The 19,592-nt window shown below is 29.8% G+C and overlaps 1 protein-coding gene and 1 non-coding gene across 2 annotated transcripts; both read left to right on the top strand.

The window, feature by feature from the left end:
* The first annotated feature begins 7,568 nt into the window (after positions 1-7,568).
* Trnay-gua lies at positions 7,569-7,658 on the top strand. The gene is given in 2 exon segments: positions 7,569-7,605; positions 7,623-7,658. It is a non-coding gene; the product is annotated as a tRNA-Tyr (tRNA).
* Positions 7,659-13,537: 5,879 nt separating this feature from the next.
* Positions 13,538-17,201, top strand: LOC113370839. The gene is made up of 5 exons (XM_026611523.1): positions 13,538-13,590; positions 13,664-13,883; positions 15,320-15,484; positions 16,326-16,583; positions 17,061-17,201. Exons 1-5 carry the CDS (start codon positions 13,538-13,540, stop codon positions 17,199-17,201), a joined length of 837 nt encoding a protein of 278 aa, XP_026467308.1.
* The last annotated feature ends 2,391 nt before the right edge of the window (positions 17,202-19,592 follow it).

The following is a 19,592-nucleotide window of genomic DNA, read 5'->3' on the forward strand; positions in this document are numbered from 1 at the left end:
GATAGTTATAGAAACCTAGGTTCTAATGCGTGTGATTAAGTGTAAATTATTCAAAAAAAAAATCACAAAAAAATTTCACAAATGGAAAAAGATTATTTATTATACTAATAATGAGCTAGTATCAATACTTACAAGTTAAATTAGATAAAAGATAACTAAAACCAACTTGGCACCTAATTGGAAGCATAAACTGGATGAATGAGATATAATACTGGGGTTTTTATGTATATTAAACATTAAATATTTTTTATTGTACAAAACCAAAAACCAGCTAAAAAGATAAGCCTACAAGTTCAAAAAATGGATTTTCAAATACCTCATCCAATTGCATTGAAATTATAATCTATAGATTGGACAGTATTTAAACAATTTCAAAAGTAGGTACTGATTAGTATTATAGCGATAAGGCTCAGTAGGTCAAAACAATTAGACCAGACCAGACCAAGAATTAGACCATGTGTATAGAAAAATCTACAAACTAATATAAAATGCATTTCCCAATATTTTATCAAACTGGATACTACACTACTATCTCATTCCATATGTGTATTTAGTAACAATAAATTTAAATAACACGATATTACTTCTATAAAAACATTTCATTTTCATAACATGTATTATGTATTAGAAGTCTTTGTATACAGCTGTAATATTCATATATGTTGGACACGGATGAGCTACTGCACAACTATAAATTTCCATTCAAGAAAATGATTGACGTCCAGGGCACATCAGGAGAAGTCGACTTGGGTAAAAGATGAGATGTTTCATCCAAAAGATAGAGATATAAGGTATATATTTACTTGCAATATAATAGACTGTGAAGCAATAATTGATTTTAAAAACATGTATTTCTTTTACAGTTTTAGCAATATTCAATAGGGGTAAATGCTAAGATGTTCACCAACTCTGATCAGTCTAATTGATTATATTCGCCTGGTTGATCGACCAAATACATCACATTTTGAGATAAATTTCTAAATATTGTTATAAATATTATCATGTACTTGTTATTTTAATTGGCTTCATTTTTCATTAATTTACTTAAAAATGAATTTTGCTTTGCTGAAGTACTTATTTGGTGTAAATTAGGCCCTTCATCATACATAGGATAGGAAAAAAGAGTAGTGTAAGTAAAATGGAATATTACACATTTTGGATGTATTTCTAAATATTAAATCATTTTAACCATTATTGCAATTTTAATTGACATTACTATTATCAAATTACTGTTTATCAAAAATTATTATTATCAATAATTTTTTTTAAGTGCAGTTTTGCAAGAATAATTTTCAAACATTTATCATAAATAATCTGTTCTTGTATCTGTATAATATTTTCGAGAGCCAATGTTTTTAAATAAAACTGAAAAAAAAAAAATTAAAATGAAATCATTTGCACGACTTCTGCCATACACAAAATGAAAACTATTTTTATTATTTTGATGTTCCAGCAAATCTAAAAAATATAAAAAGATTTCTTTCTTTAAGAAACGTATTATATTAAAAAGACAGTTTCTGAAAGCAGACTTTCTCAAAATGTAATATTTAATCCAGCAAAGTTATATAGATTTAATAATTTACAAAAATTTTATAATATACATACACATGTAATTATGTATGTACATACATACAATCATACAGATTGTTGAAATGCATAAAAAAGAGTAAAATATACCTTAAGTAATGAATTAGAATTCATATAATTGAATTGAATTAAAAACACTTAAAACTGTACTAATAATTGATGTTAAATAAATCAGATAAATTATATATTTAAAATTCTAAAGAAATATATTGTTTCTAATAATAAAATTATAAAAATTATTCAAAACTCATAAAATAAAACAATGCTTGTAAAAATAAAATAATATGAGTACAAAGTAAGAATTTAAGTGCACTGAGAAATATTGCATTTCTATTATAATTGATATTTCAAATTTGGATAAATAGTAATTTTGTTCTTCCAAAAAGTTAAAAAAAATTATTATATGAATTATCGAATATCTACCAATATTGTGAGATTGTCCGTGGATTATGGTAAGAGCTCTGGCCTTGAACCATAAGGTTCAAGCTTAAAATCACGTTACAGTTAACTTGATATCAAGCAGATGATACCCTAATTAGGATTTCAAGCCAAAATTGCCTTTCGGGGTATTATTACAAATAATTAAAAATAACTAGTCAGAATTGAAAATTAATTTACAAATTTGAAAAAAAAAACTATCTACTTGTACTTCTGTTTATAGTATTCCAAAAAGGTAGAAAAAAATCATTAAATGAATTATCAACCATCTATCAATATTGTCATATTGTTCGTGGATTTTTGGTAAGAGCTCTGGCCTTGCAACTTCAGCTTCAAATTTGGTTTCAGACATCTTGGTATCAATCAAGCGATACTTTAATAAGGATTTAACCATTGCCACTCGCGAATTGCGAGATCAATATGTTTTTTGCATCAGAGTGGAAAGTGTTGAGATAAAAATAGCCTTTTGTGGCATTATTGCAAATAATTAGGAAATCAAAATAAATTTACCAATTGGAAAGACAATGAGCATCTGGTTGCCTTCTGTTTATAGTCAATTTGAATTGTTATTGATTATATATATATATATATCAAATTAAGCTATATGGATAGTGTTAATTGCGTGTTCGACAAGCTTCAAATAAGGACGTATTGTAAGAGTGAAGTTTGTGAATCTCAGATCTAAAAGAAATCCTCCATAACATTTTTAACTACGGTTCTCCATCCTGGATATAATATCCGGCTAGTCCTTTGTTCTTTTCAAAGATGTTTAGCAGTTTCTCGCGCCGCTTACATCGAGTCGGACGAGATAAAAGAACTAACAGAAAAATGAAAGCAGAACCAGATGTAACATTAACATCATTCCAAAGGACAAAGGATTCAAAAACAAAAGGTATATGCACGAAGGACGAAATTTACGACGGCGTTTCATTTGAAAGTCGCGATAAAAGTTCAACCGCCGAATGTCCTTCTTGCGTGGGACGACGGAAATTTCATAAGTAGAAAAATGGATATACTAGATTAGACTCTTGGTCATTTTATATCACCAATTTATTTTTGTGTAAATTGATTGCATATGAGTAGGTGCATTATTCTCAATGGCTGACGATATATGATAAAATACTGCTAAATTTTCTCAATTATCGATTAAATAGTTACTTCTACTCACGATTTCCATATTTATCTCCATCACATATATTTCCTTTCTTCTTAAAGAAATGAAAAACCTATTTAAAAGCCAAAACTTTACCTTTTTGAAATTCTTTTATCCTCAAATATTAGTTACCAAGTCAGTTTCGAAAAAATCTAGTCCGCAAGTATCAGTTGAGTAAAAGGCAAGAGGGAAAAATGAATTGCAGACAGAAGTTTTGCCGGAGTACTGTTTCTAATGCATTATTTATTGTATAACAAAGTAGGGACTTCCTATTTGAGTTTGTGAATACTGAAAAGAAGTTAGATATAAAAAGTATAACTATAGTATGATCGCGAAGTAAAAGATTTGGCTGAATCGACACAGAGGGTGAATAATAGTACTATCAAAGTTAAAGAAAAAATGTACAATTTAGGTCTCTTCGGTGATTTTTTCAGAAAAGACTCTTAAAGTAAAAACCACAAAGTGCATTTGTGATTTTTTTTTGCTTCTAATATGAAATATGTACATTATGATTGCGTCTCATCAATCAAACTCTTTTCAATCTGCCGATAAAATAATACAATGTCAATTCCCTTACATTTTCATCAAAAGTGACTATTACCGATAATTCGTGAACACTACTACGATTCTCTTACCGTCAGAAACAGACTGTCTGAACAGAAATAACTTACGAAAATTCTATTTGCATTAAATGTTATTTGACAGACGAAAAGTTTACATTTATCCACGCTTCGTTTCGAGGGAAACCTTGCGCGACGCATACTAATGCTGCGCCAGTATGTGCTGCAGAAGATTTTTGTGACGCACGCACATGTTAAAGTTGAAGCTGAAGCTCATTCATGTCTAAATTCGAATAAAAAATTACATAGACTGGGGAGGAAAGATGAATGAGTTAGGATAACTGCATAGTGGTTTATGGAAAATGCAGTTTCGACCAATAAGTAGATGTCAATGCGTATAATATCTATAGTCTATATTCATAGAGATTTATTTACTACTACGATATGTACTGTAGCAAAACTCTGTTGAAAGAAGTAGGTCCGTCGATTTACAATATAAATTCAGCGATATTTATAATCTAAAGAAATTTTACCTAGATGAAGTTAACGTTTCATACAGTCTAACTTATTCCTCGGTTAAAATGCATCATTTTTAGACAGCAGACTTACTTGGAAAAGCCACATAAAAACCAAAAAGCAGCAAATAATGATCAAAATGAAAGAATTTGATGGGCTCCTGCGTAAAAAGTCTAAGCTCTTTGTTGAAAATAAGTTGCTGCTATATAAATCAATCATTAAACCAATCTGGACCTACGGAATTGAGCTCTGGGGATGTGCTTACAAATCAAATATAGCTATAATGCAGAGAACTCAGTCAAAAATTTTACGTACAATACTCAATTCTCCGTGATACGTTACAAATGAAACCATTCACAGCTATTTCAACATGGAAACGGTGCAATTAACGTTCAAAGCATTTAAGGAAAAATACAAAGATAAACTGGAATCACATTCACACCCATCAATAGGCGACATTTTACAACCATTTGGCGTAAGAAGATAAAAACGTCAATGACCTTTAGATTTAGTCTTAGATTAGTTTTAATATATCATTATCTTTTTAATTGTTAAACTAAGAAGATCTCATTGGATCTCTTCTTAGACATCGCTCTCAAATATTGTCAATTTAGCTTATAGGAATTCTTATGTATTTCTGATTGCTAAATAAAACAGAGTTAAGAAAAAGATGCATCATTAATCTTATTATCATTTGCTGACGTGACCCAATAACATTGTATGTTTACTTTTAATCTGCATTCACATTGTCAAAAAACTTTATTGTTTACAGAAGTGAGCACAGCGGGCAGCAAAACACGGTGGTGATGGATTGCCTAATGAGCACGCTGTGCTCGACCTGGAAAATCAATCAGGCATAACAGGTGCACCGCGGTGAAATAATCGATGGAAAATAATTAAAATGAATATAGGTGCATGTTTTGAACGACCGCCGAAACTGATGTGTTGAAGTTTAATAATATAACGTGATAAAATATATAACATATACCCTACCTATCAATGTTCTTATAAAGTATTTATAAAAATTAACCAGATTTTGCAATTTTCAATAAACGGAAGGAAACTTAAAATGTACCTTACTTTTACAAATTTGTATATAAAAGTAGTGTGTGGCATACCAAAAACAAAATTTCATTTCGATTCTGACGACAAAACTTTGTGCACAGTTCATAGAACGTGCCACAATTAACTGGTTAAAAATGTTCCTTTAGACTGCAGATATGTGTAAATACATTTTCACCACCAGTTTTCCATGGTTGACTGCATTTTCTTATAACACATATATTAGAAATAATTTGATTCCATTTGCATTATTCCTGTATCCAGATAGTAATCTACCTAAGGTAAATTTTCTTGTGCACGTTCTATTGAATTAAACTTTTTATGCACGGCTATTGTTCCAAAAGTGATGCGATATCGGAGCGAAACTCTGTATTTCTGTAACCGACCGATTGTTCGCAATAACGCGGCGAGGAAAGAAAAACAGCAAAACACGAAGTGTGCATTAACTCGGATCATTAATGGATAATGTACGCCTCGCAATGTAAGGAAATGCTATAATAGCAAAAGCTATTGAGCTAAGTATTCGGCAATACACGATGCATTTTAAAATTTTGCAAGCGCACTGGTATTTTCAGGCATTTCGCCCAGAATTTATAATTGGAAGAAATGGGACAAATGGTAATGCAGAGACGAATTTTGTCATCAATTCTTAGTATCAAAAATCAAATTGTTTTGAGGTAAATATTGGGAAATACATGCTGCCTTTTAAAACTTTTTCAAATGCACTGTTATTTTTAATCAATACTTTTTTTACTTCCGTAGGGTAAGTTAAAGTAGTCTCAAAAAAATCGAAACTGAAAATGTTTAAATATCTTCATGTTTTAATGCCTTCTGAACATTTTAGCACACCTCATTGTTAAAAAGGATGTGTGTGTGTGAGAGAAAGAAAGAGAGAAAGAGAGAGAGAGAGAGAGTGTGTGTGTGCGTGCGTGTATATATGTATGTGTGTGCGTGTATGTATATATGTGTGTGCGTGTTTATGTTTGGATACAATTTTTTCTCCACGAATTTGGGTGCACGTATTAACCGATTTGCATGATTCATTGGATTCCTATTGATAGAGAGACTTTTTTATGGGTTTCGTATCAAACCTGTTCTACCTGCTATAATCATAATCGACTTTTTTCTAAAGTTTCTTTATGCATTGTCAATTATCTAGGGTTTATAAGCCATTGGAACAAAATCTTAAATATGCATCAAATAGCACTAAATAAAATCCAAAAAGTGTTATTTCAATGACTCAATGTTATATAGTCAAAAATCTCCGAAAACCCGAAAATAAGCCTGATCAAAAATGCAAGAGGCAAAAGTAATAATTTATTTGTGTTGTTTTATGTAAAAATTGTTTTCGCTCAGATTGCATATAGATCTATAAGTGTACGAGTTTAAAGTTTTGATGTATTAAAGAATGACGAAAAAAATTTTACTATTTTTTACTTACTATACATTTTATATTTTACAATACAAGCAAGTAGAATGTAAAAAAATCGTCTAACTTTATTGCTTAAAGCGTTGCACTCATGTTACAAGCAAATTGAGCTGAAAGTCTATGGTAAGAAAAATACTGTAATTGATAATTTTGATTCAAAACAAATAATTATCCGGGTGTATAAAAGCTTTCAAATCACGCCCTTTCATCAAAATTTTATAGAGTTGCTACGCTAAACTTATGCCATGATCTATCAAATATATATTTAAATATATATCAAATATATATTTAATAATTTTTTTACAATTCAAATGGCTAATTATATTTATTATGACTACAATAATCATTTTCTCTTTATTTACCATGAAAATATGATTTGAATTCAGTATATGCCGCACCGGCGACATAATACTTTTACGGTTGCAATGTGCGAGTGCAAAGGGTTAAATGAAACCCTTATTCATCATAATTAATAAAATCACAACGAGGCTACTTTCTACTTTTTATAAAAAAATCTCTAGGTAACAATTTGTAATAAAAAAATATTGATTACCCTATTTTGAAAATACAAAAAAGAGCAAGTGAGTACTTACATAAACTGATTTTTGCCAGTATTTATAAAAAGTGACGAGACTACAAATTCAGATGTAAAATTAATATGGTTTGAAAAATGAATTATTAAAGCATATAATTTTGATTTAATTATTTATTTATCAAAGCTTTGATGATTATTTTCTCTTAATAAAAATGTTAAAGATCAGATATAATCTGTTTAGAACTCGTGTGAGGCTTATCATGACGTTTTTGTTCCCAATCATACAAGCCTTCGATAGCTCAGTTGGTAGAGCGGTGGACTGTAGAGGTATTTCGCACAGAGATCCATAGGTCGCTGGTTCAAATCCGGCTCGAAGGATATTTTTTATTTTTGAAAATTATTTATTTATAATAATAATCATTTTTTTATTTATTTTTATTATAGGAACACACTAAATTTCATGTTTAACTACATAAATAGTTTGTAAACTTGCCAAATCCGATAAAAGCACAAAACCTTGATAAAAATAGAAAGAAATATTTTTTTATTGGCTGTTGACAAAATTAAAACATATTTTTACAAAAACTTCTTGACTCTGCAACATTAATTGCATTAATCGATGTAATTTGCTTGTAATCACAGATATAACAAAATCTTAATTATATATAATTAAATCTGATAGATCAAAATAACTTGAAAATTAACGCAAAGGTAAAATAGTATTTTACTTTTTAGTGATAAGTATTGAAATTAATATTGAGTTTTAGTTACTTTTTAATGACAAGTATTGCAATAATTTTAAATAATAAACAGCACATATCAATTATAATACGCCTAGAACAATACAAAACACAAAACAATATTTAGAATCAAAATTACAAGAATTATACTAACAATAAGAAATTCTCACTAACAAGGACAACCTCAAGCTTTCTATTTACATATATTGATGAACCTTTTGATGATGATAGAGATGATAGTAAAAAAATCCCTTTAAAATATAAGAAGTCTTAGAAAAGTGGTTTAATTATAATAATTAATTGAAAATTTGAAAAATGATCTGCACGCAAGAAAAGCTTACAATAAGTGTGAAGACTACAATAAGTGTGACTTACAATAAGTGTGAATATAAAATAGAAAGAATAGGATTTATATAAGGAAAATAGTATGAATCTGAAGATTATATTGTAATTGAAATATGTTGAAGGTGACTAAATACTCGAGTAAGCGAGGCCAATAAACAAAAAAAAAAAAAAAATTGAAAAAAAAATAAATAAAAATTTAAAAAAAGTGTGAAGACAAAAACACAAAAATAAATCGACAATATAGATGGCAAATAGTTCTTCATAACATGTTAAAGTAGTAGTTTTTATTTTGGATAAAAAATTTCTCTATATAGTACGTAAACAATGTTACTTCTTCTTGGTTAAAACAACGTCGTCAATTTCCTTGATACACATTCACTTTTGCGCAGTGAATTATAAGATGCCATAAGGATAAGATGACTGTCATTTATTTTCAAGAGCTCCAATCAATTAAATTAGGACCATTCTTCATACGACCGCCAACATGACTACGCATATCTCTTATTCCTGACAGTGAATTACGCTATCATTCAAATATTTATCGAAAATATTACCAAGAGAGTATATATACTCGTATATCTGTAAATTTATGATCAAGGAAATCCTATGTGGCTAAATAGAAAATAGTAAATACTACCTCAGAGGCATATAAAAATTTGTATCTTATACTATTATTCTTAAAAAAAAATCTTGGTAAGGCTAAACACAGTGATTTTTAACCAAGGGGGCGTTCATTAATCACGTGAGCGAATTTTTGAGGATTTGTGGACACACTCTCCCCCTTGTTGATACATGGTGATATTCAAAATTTACCCCCCCCCCATGCCAAACATCACGTGTATTTTTTAGTTTCGTGAAAAAACTGTAACTTTTGAAAAAAAAAATCAATTAAAAAATAAATACACGTGATATCTTACTATACCCTTCCTTCCCCCACGTGATTTTTTGCGATTTTTTGTCTAACCCCCCCTCCCCCTAAAAACCTCACGTGATTAATGTACGCCCCCCAAGTATGAAATTATGCTAGATGTATAATTTTTTTTGTAAATATCTCTCTTATTTAGAAACTTCAATAAAATATTTATTATATAAAATACGATCTTCAATATACAAAAAATTATTTCCAGAAACCAAAGACATTATTAAAGATCAGCAACAGCTATCATAGAAATGATATCTTTTATAACACCATTTGTGTCCATGTTTAACTAAATAAACGCGTGTAAAAATTGCTTTAATGATTTCATTTCCTCGATGCACATAGTATTTTCCATAATGATAACAAAATGAACCTAATAAATGCCTTGAACACGATATTGCGCAATTTCATGTTGAATATTAGACATTTTACAAGATGAGCATATAGTCAATACAAACTCTAGATGGGATCGTGAAACTAAGTTGTGTCTAGTAATTCTGCACTAGTACTTTGTATTTTAATTAAATCTCAATACCAAATGGTATTGAATTAGAAGTTTGTTACTAGGATTATATAACTTTGTATTTAATGTACAAATCCACTAGTACTGAATTTTATTTATCTAAATTGTACTATTATCAAAAATTAATTATTAGAATACTATTAGCTTTTAGTTATTAAAAGAGGGGATCACCTATCATAAAAATAGCTTATGATAAATAAGCATTTTTCTATTACCTAAATAATATAATATATATTAATTTATTAAATAATATTTAGCGAGATATTCGCTAAAAACCATTTGCTTGAATATTAAATTTGAATAATAAATAATAAATCAATAGGCCTTTAACCCGGTGTTGAAAATTTTAGAGTTAGTATTATAAATATAATAGTGTAAATTTGCCTTAATGATTTAAAGATTATAAACATTTTATCTAACAAGGGAAACCTCAGGTTTACTCTTCTGGGATTTTGATGAAATTTTGCATGTTGATAGTCAAACCAAACACTTTAAAATATTATAGGCATATGAAAAGAAGTTTAATTATAAAAAGTGTGAAGTAATAATAGCGCAGCCAAAAAAATCCTAAGTGGATGTTTAAATTTTGAACTCTGAAATGAGAAGTATATTTGTTATTGGCATAATACTTATTTTCATAAATTGTATATGTAACTTATCCGTCATGAAATAGTACAGATGTGAAATATGTCAAACGCATAAAAATTCTTTTATATCTCGTTATTTTATGTCAACCTTTTCAAATGCACGCACTAAATTGTGCATATAGAACGCTTGGATAATTAATTCTCTACTGCGGCTTCAATATCCATTGTAAATAATTATAAAACAGTGAACCAATAAATAATGGAGAAATATATTTGTTTTTCTATCAAACTCATTTATTAAATTCCTGTATCGTTTTGAAATACGCAAACAATTAAATGAGCGACATATATCACCGACGCGGAAGTTGAATGAGAGCTATTCTTTTAATTAGAGAAAAATATGTTCAGCTATTCTTTTGAATTGACTAATACTTGACTTAATATGTTTTCATATGTATGTTTAGCATTTTTATACAATCATATAATGAAAAAGCAATCTTACTATATAGCAGTAAGCATTATTTTGTGTCGTTTTAACCTAGAAAGTCCTAAAATTGTCTGTGAGATGAGAAAGCGACCGTTTCTTCCGAAGCAAAATTGCATCAGTAAAAAATCTTAAGCATATGTACCTGTTTAGGAAAGTCGGATATGACCAAATCTCCGATACAACTCCGCTTGGATTCACTCCGAGGGAAGATTTGTATCTTCGGAGTTACATAACTCTAATAGCTACATAATTAGAGATGGGTAACGCACTCCGGAGTTGTCACTCCGATACAACTCCTCCCTCGGAGTGAATCCGAGTGGAGTTGTCTCACCGGATTTGTCATATCCTACTTTCCTAAACTGGTACTAAATCTGTTACTGCGTTTTTGCTTTGCGAAGGAAGCTGTTGCTTTCTCGTCTCACAGGCAGTTTTATGACCTTTTGCGTATACGTTTTTTCCAGAAAATACAAAAATATTACTTCAAAGATACAGAACAATAAAATTGTGATCAAGTGTGGATAGCTCCAATGTATAATTTATTGAATAGTAAGGGTCATATTTCTAAATACGACAATCTTTGGTCGTGAATGACGGCAATCAGGAATATACATGCCGAAAAATACACGAAACAAAATACATTTAATCTGGTTTTTCCATAGCCTGAAATAACAATACTTTAGAGTTTTGATTCTCAAGTTTTGCGTTTTTACTTTGGTCAACACTGTTAAAATTACGAGTCATTGAGTCGATCACGTGGTCGACCGAATAATTTTACAACTCGTCATTTATTTGTGATTTTTTTAGAAAAATTATTTATTGATATTTTTTTAATTTTATTTTATTATAAATTTTCATTTCAAAAAATTAAATGGAATTTGACAAATCCTTAGATGCATACACAATGCACTATAGAACACATTTGTGTCGAGTATTTCGGTTTCAAAGTTGTCGGAGTCGTGGAGTTGTTAACCGGATATAACTCCTCCCTGAAGCGCATCTCTAGTACATATAAAATATATATTTACAAGATAGCGATCATAACGGTTCGTGTGCTTAAACCAAGTATCTAGTGTTTCCACCATCTCGAGTTGAGTTTTTGTCCCGTCCCAGTTAAGTTGATAGATTCGTCTCTAATCTGGTACTTTGTAGCGAGAGCACCTTCACCTTCAGCCGTGTTTCTTAACGCACACTACACGCGTAACCTAACTCCACAATATCGTGGTATTAATCGCATTTCTCATTCTCTTCGTCATTCATTTACGCGGGATTTGGCACGTGATATATCTCACGGATCATACCTCATACCTCACTTCCTCATACCTCACTTCCTCATATCAGAATCTATGTAACTTCGGACGGGAACAACTCATCTAGAGCTACCAGTAACTATATGGTAGCAGATAGTTGTTCCGGTTGTGTAAACTAGAGGAACATGATACAAACATTATATGTAAAGGCTTATATTTGCTCTCAAAGCATAATTATTGGTTTTAGCAATTCCATTGTTACTTTGGTCTTTTTTATTAACTTCCCGTAGGGTAAGTTATTGTAATGGACCGAAAATCGAAATTGAAATTTTTTACATTTCTTGACGTTTTGAAGGTTTCTGAACATTTTGGCATACCTCAGAAAAAATGGATGTGTGTGTGTGATAATGTATGTATGGATACAAATTTCCAGTCACGATTTCGGGCGCAAGGATCAAACGATTTGAATGGTTTAAAAAACATTCGATTCCTATTGATAGGGAGATGAGTTGATTAGTTTTTGGCAAAGGCAGGTCTAGCCGTTACGGAGATAAAGAGCAAAGTGTGCAAAAAATAAAAATCGAGATTTTGAGAGAACGGAACATCCGATTTGAATGATCTAAAAAACATTCAATTTATAATAATTGGGAGAAGTGTTTGTTAGTTTTTGGCAAAGGCAGGCCCAGCCATTTCGAAGATACGGAGCTAAATGTGTAAAAAATGGCAGTTTTTGAGAGAACTAAGCGTCCGATTTGAATGATTCAAAGAACTTTCTGCTTGTCTTAACAAAATCATTAATTTTGGAAGAAAAAAATTGTTTCAAAATTTTTTTTTTCAATTTTTTTTTCAAAAAAAATTTTTTTTTTATGTATCGAAAATAATTCAAATTTTAATTTTAATTCTGACTAAAGTTCTAATATACTTTAAACAAATAATTTCAACATTGCAATTCAGTTTATATAATTTTTATAAATATTAGACAATGTTACAGTATTTATTTATAATAATCTATCGTTACGGTACGGGAAGTTCCCGCAATTTGCCTTAAGACACGATGCCATACACCCCACTAGTTAATGTTATAATATTATAAAATTGACAATTGTTACTTTGCTTGTTTGAATAATACTGATGAGTTATTTGTATAAATCCATTTACGCTAATAAACTAAAAGTATCTTTAAAAAAATAAGATTTTAAGCTGAGGCTTATATTTGAAATATTGTATGTTCAAAGTGACTTTAATACATCTATCTCAAATTATCATTTGTTTTTATAATAAAAATATCTTACATTTTCGATACTAATATATTTTCATATATACTTTTATAATCAATTTCAATAGCCATTGTAAATAATACAAATAATTTTTATAAGAAGTGTTATCATATAATTCACCCATTACTCAAAATGGGTAAAGACATTCTGGAGCAGAAAAGCATAAAATGTGTTTCATTAAAAAGGTGCTCAATTAACATAACATGATATAAATCAATATTTAAATCAATTAATTCAATTATTTTGTTAAATTAATAGAATGCCATTAGAGAGTTTGCCTCACAAAGACGTAGGTGATTACATAGAGGCGCAGCAGATCAATCGTTTACCCCGTCGATTTCCTCGGTGGGACGAAGGCAGGACGGAACCGGCGCTCCGAGCGGCAATCACGCGGAGGGAACTGTATCAGGCCAAAAAGAACTTGCAGGATGTGCGAAAAGCTGGCGTCAAAGCGCGAGCTGTCCTCCAAGTCCAAATAGTAAGGGAAATAGATATAGATAGACAATATCAATGTTTTTTAGGATTATGTAGAACAAGCGATTGCATAAAATGCGGTATAAAGCAAATCTATGTGGAGAAACTATATTTTATATATCAGGTTGGCAACTAAGTAAATGCAGATGTTTAATACAAAATAAATTTGTATTAAAAATCTGTAATATATTGTATATTAATCATTTCTCACTTTCATAAAACTTCTGATTTTTATTAGCAACACCATCATAATTATTGAATTATTTACCAACAAGGAATTTTGCGAAGATCTAAACAAGAAGTAATCAGAAGATGGACTCCCATAATTTATGCCAAATGACGAAAGTTGTGTGATATCAATTACATTGTTTAATTTTATCAATTGTTTAATGTAGACACCAGAATTGATAATTCCGTTGGTTTTAAAAGCTCAAAGTACGCAATTCCTTTGAACGACCAGAGTCAGTGTTTTATTTTTGAGTAAAAAATTACCAGAATAAACTTTTGCGAACCAATTTGGACAATGCCGTTTTTTTCGGGCTTTGTCACAATGAACACCTCATAAATTTTTGTGAATTTAAGATGCCTCTTTACCTTTGAAAAAAAAAGCAAAGTGTGGCAAAAAATTCCGATTTGATTTTCCATATTTTAATAAACGGATCAAAAAACTTTTTTCTGATGGACATCTAAACTGCCCGTTTACATGAGCATTTAAGGAATGAACTGTATTTACTTAATTTCCAACCTAATATAATAAATATATTATATTCACTACAATTGCATAAGTGTTCATTAAAATGCTTTCTATATTTTTGAAATATTTCTTTTAGAAACTGACATTTATTTTCAAATTAACAACAAGAAAAAGACAAATTTCATTTTTTATTTTTTGTTTTTATTAAGTTAAAGCACCCTTACAACGAGAAGATGCCTTTAAAAGCAAGCAAGATGCACATTGAGGGACCGATTCAGCCGCATAACTGAAAAATGTTATAGCAAGGCCATGTTACGTTCCAAATTCCTACGCATAAATTATGCAACTGAATCATAGTGAATACTGTCAAAATATCATATATTTGCTGTCCATTCAGGCGATCTACACATGAACTACAATGTCACTGGTATGTTCTGGAGCTGAGTCAGACAGACCCTGTTATATAAGATCGTTTGACATTTGTGCGGTTTCTAAGTTAGGTTTTCTATCTGACAACCAGAGAAATATGCCTGACTGCACACCAACAACATGGCTTTTGTTAATATTCTGTAAGAAAAGTTCTTCATAACATTGCCTTGCCATAACATTTTTCTGGTTTGCGGCAGAATCGGTCCCTTAATTTTAAATTCATTGCATTAGAAATTTGAAGTGAATCGCTTAAAAGTAACTAACAATTTTTTAATTGAGATATTTCGTGTAAAAATTAGTATTTCTATTCATTGTAGGATAAATTAGTAGCACAAGAAAAAGATTTAGGAAGGAACTTCATAAAATTTAATCGATTTATAAGAGAAAATGCTGATAAACGCCAACGTGCTGAGAGAAAGATAGCAGAATCAAGAGTTATAAACAATCATTTGAAAAGTGAAATCAATGAATTGAGTGAACAGGTAACCATAATAAAATCGATAATAAGAATTTGTATGTAATTTAGCTGATTTATAGTAAAACAGTATATTTAATTAGCTTTGTATACTTTACTTTCATCACATCTAAAGTTAGAATGAACTTGATCAAAACGATTAATTTTAAAATGTAATAAATGATCCTGATCTATAATCAGATCAGAATACTTGTTTACCTATGTTTATAATATACATTGAGAGTGCGTAACACACTATCATTTAACTTTATAATTGAGGCTAATGATTAGTCAGTAATTTTATCCTTCTATCCAGTTCTCCGAATATAGGCAACATAGTTTAGTAAATTCTGGCTAATGGCTAATGAATATTATTTTTTTTATCTAGTACTCAGGATACATGAACATTAAAAATAGTTTAGTTAATATGATAAGTAAGTATAAAATGTACGAAACATTTCTGGATAAATGTGCTGAAGAATCTCCATACCTAACGAGCATCTATAGTGTCGTTAAGAGATATGAAGCGTTGATGAGCGCCAGACAAGTCATCTCAGAGAGGTTAAACGAGGTAAGAGATTTTGCTAACTAGGTTTCTGATAATAAAAGATACATTTGAAAAATGTTTACAAGAATAATTCAGTTTTAAACTCTGCAAATACGATGCCATAAAATATTTTACCCAATTGCAATACACTGTCAACTGTAAGTCAAATTGGTCTTTTGTGTCCAGCCCTTTTAAAAGTCACAAACGTTTCGAAACCATCACTTGTTTTCATTCAAATTAAAATATTTTAAGGAACAAGAGATGAACATACACCCCTAAAATTTTTCCATATCATTTATAATTCTATTTCTGTATTTTTCAGAACATGTTAGCATTAAATAAGACCGTGGAAAGCGTCTCTCGCATTCAAGCCGAAAAAAACGCCTTGATCGGCCAGATGAAATACGAATTGCGTATGAAGGACGAGAGACATGGAGAAGTGACTCGTTTTAAAAATCATTGGGAATCAGCTATTGTAAAAATTTCAAACATGGCTTATGATAAACTTGCTGAAATATTTTGTGTCAGATTCAGCTCTTGGGATCTATATCAACAACTTGCTGTTAGACGACAGTTGCCGGTAATTATAAATGATAACTTATAGCCACAATTAGTTTGTTATGATTACATAGGTAAATATCACTTCTTTTTGCATAAAAAATTATTTACATGCATTTTGCAGTTCATGTAACTTACCTTCATTCAGAAGGCCACTTGCACCTAGTTAGGTCATCTATTCATAATACCTGAAAAAATTAAAACTATTAAAGTCTTTCTTATATTGCTCTTATATTTATTGATGAGTTGCCAAAACTATGTAAATAGCAATTACTCTATATAAATAAAAACAACTTTTAATATATATAATATTCTGATAAATTTAAAAAAAAACAAATTGAAGTGTTAATAAAATTATGATGACTTTAGAAAACGTTTCAAATCTAAAGCAATTCCAATGTTGATATGGAAATATATTTTATTTTAATATTGAACATACTGCGAATGTTTATTAAAACCATTTAATATAGCTGTCACTATAGCATTTTTTTTTCCTTAGATTACATTAGGAGAATTCGATCAAGAAGGTCATTTTACATTTATCAAAGAATCAATACTTGAGTTGAGAAAGTGCGTAGAAGAATCTAAAAAAATTATGAAAGAAGCAGAAGAGGACGACAATGATTTATATAACGACTGAAAAGTTACCTTAATTTTGTTTTAGGTTTTTCTTCAATTTTTCCATATTGCAGTGTATCTATATGTGATCGAATAACTTACATCTAACGCATTATTCATATTGTTATTGCATTTATTTTATATACTTGTAATTACTACTTTAAATTTTACTATAAATTTTACTACTTTAATTTTTGAAGCTATTTGAAATCTAAAATATCAGTATTCGTGATAAGCATTGAATGTATTATTAACTTATTAAAATTATATTTACATTTATTAATTATTTTTTATTATTGTGGTTAGACTTTAATGTTTCATAATGATTACATTTTTTGTCTCAATAATACATAAATATATTTATATACAAGATAGATCCAGTTTAGCGTAGCGAATTCAGGTTATTTGATTTGTACGGGATTGATAAAATAAGCAAGAAACAGTAAAAGGACGATAAAATAAAGAGGATTTAGTAAGATAGCCGTACATGTGTTTTATTACATGAGAAAAAACACCGACGCAAGCTCTTTCTATAGAATACTAGCAAAAGATTTATTTTCCAAACGAATTTGATTTGGAAGCAAATGGACACATGTATAAACTCATTGTTTTATATACTGGTTTATATTACTGAGAGATAATCCATATTAGAGATTATGGTATTGAAATACTATAGAATAAACATAATTTAATTATAAAAAAAATATTGTGAGAAAACAGTGTTTTTTGTAATAAGTGTAAATATGAATCAAAATATTTCTGATACTAATTTTTGATCTCGTTCCTGGCTTGATTTATACTAAAGTAGATCAACAAAGTAATAAAATGTTAATATTATCCGTTTTAATGTCCCACGAAGGTATAATATGTAAATTATACGCCAAAACAAATAATATAAAAGCCATTTACATGTCAAAGTCATTTTTTTCGATTGTGCGTGGAGTAACAAATTTACTCGTCGCACGACATTTGCACATCGAGAGCATCCTACACGAGAAAACATTTAAGGGGTTAGGGGTACTTGGAATTTTTGAAAAATCGATTTTTATTTTTTTGCATTTTCATTAAGTGTAATATCTTGACAATGTTCTCTGAAAATTTCAAGTTGATCCGATGATTACTTTTTGAGTTATTGGACTCTTACCAGCGCGTTGACGCAAGTGGAGAGCTCGATACTTATACTCAAGATTATTCTCCCTCACATCCTGATGTTTTAAAAGCTTTTGAACCGATTTAAAACAATCTCAGCAATGATAATTTACTTTCAAGATGTGTAGTTCAAGATTGAATCCATAATTAGAAAAAATTAAGAGCTTCAACCAACTAGTGTAAAAAATATGCCTAAAAACCGTAAATACTAGTTCTACTATCGTTCAAATTGCTGAATACATATACATAATCATTACTATCAATTATGGGTACCCTAGAACCTAATTGTGGGTATAATTCCCATTGGTATGCTGAAAAATTGGATGCTGCACGTGTGAAAGTAGCAGATCAGCGCGCCCACGAGACGACACGGGAGGGCAGAATGCTTCGTAGGCAACACCAAATGGAAATTTTGGAAACTTCCACAATGGCTGAAGAACTGTTATATGGCCCAGGAATAGATGACTCGTTGTAAATAAATTAATAATTCGTATTTCTGTACGTAAATCCAATGTAAAACTTTGAACGCGTTTTTCTCAAAACTATGTTTTTTGAATCGGTGACCACTGTAACTCAAAAACCGCTTAGTAGATATTAATGAAATTTATAAAGCTTTTAGAATACATAATAAACTCGTGCCTGATCGAAGGATTTTTATTTTTTCAAAAATTTGAATTTTTTAAGACCAATTAACTGTTGATTTTTTACCCAAAAATCTAGTTTTTTTCTTTCTGATGCTGCCATTTTGTTAATTTTTGCAAAAAAAAGAAAACCTTCGATCCGGCCCGGGATTAACTATTCATAAAACTATTTTTTGAATTTGATTGATTTTAGATGAATCTCCAAGGAGTTATGATGGTCACCGCCAGGACCGTTTTTCGAAACAGGGTCAACAAAAACCGCTATAACTTTGGGAATATTGATTTTTTCTTTCTGAAATTTTTGTTACATCAAGTCAAAACATTGTATAATAATACTGTATTAATATTTTTGTAAAAAAACATCGTTTAATAACAAGAAAAAAATACTGAAAACACTCATTTTTTCGTGCCTGCAAGTACCCCTAACCCCTTAAATTATACGGAAGGAAATATTTAAATCGAAATTAGATACATTTGTCTATATTTTGATGATAACAAAATTTTTTCAGACAGAGGTATATATTTTATTACAGCAATGGTAATGCAAACTCGAGGTTGATTTCTATTTGTATTTAATCTACTACTACTTACGCCTTTACTCGGAGGAAAATTATACTAATGAA

This window comes from Ctenocephalides felis, unplaced genomic scaffold, assembly GCF_003426905.1.
Source record: "Ctenocephalides felis isolate EL2017-DRISC unplaced genomic scaffold, ASM342690v1 CF-g0.4_SCAFFOLD_01492, whole genome shotgun sequence".
NCBI lineage: Eukaryota > Metazoa > Arthropoda > Insecta > Siphonaptera > Pulicidae > Ctenocephalides > Ctenocephalides felis.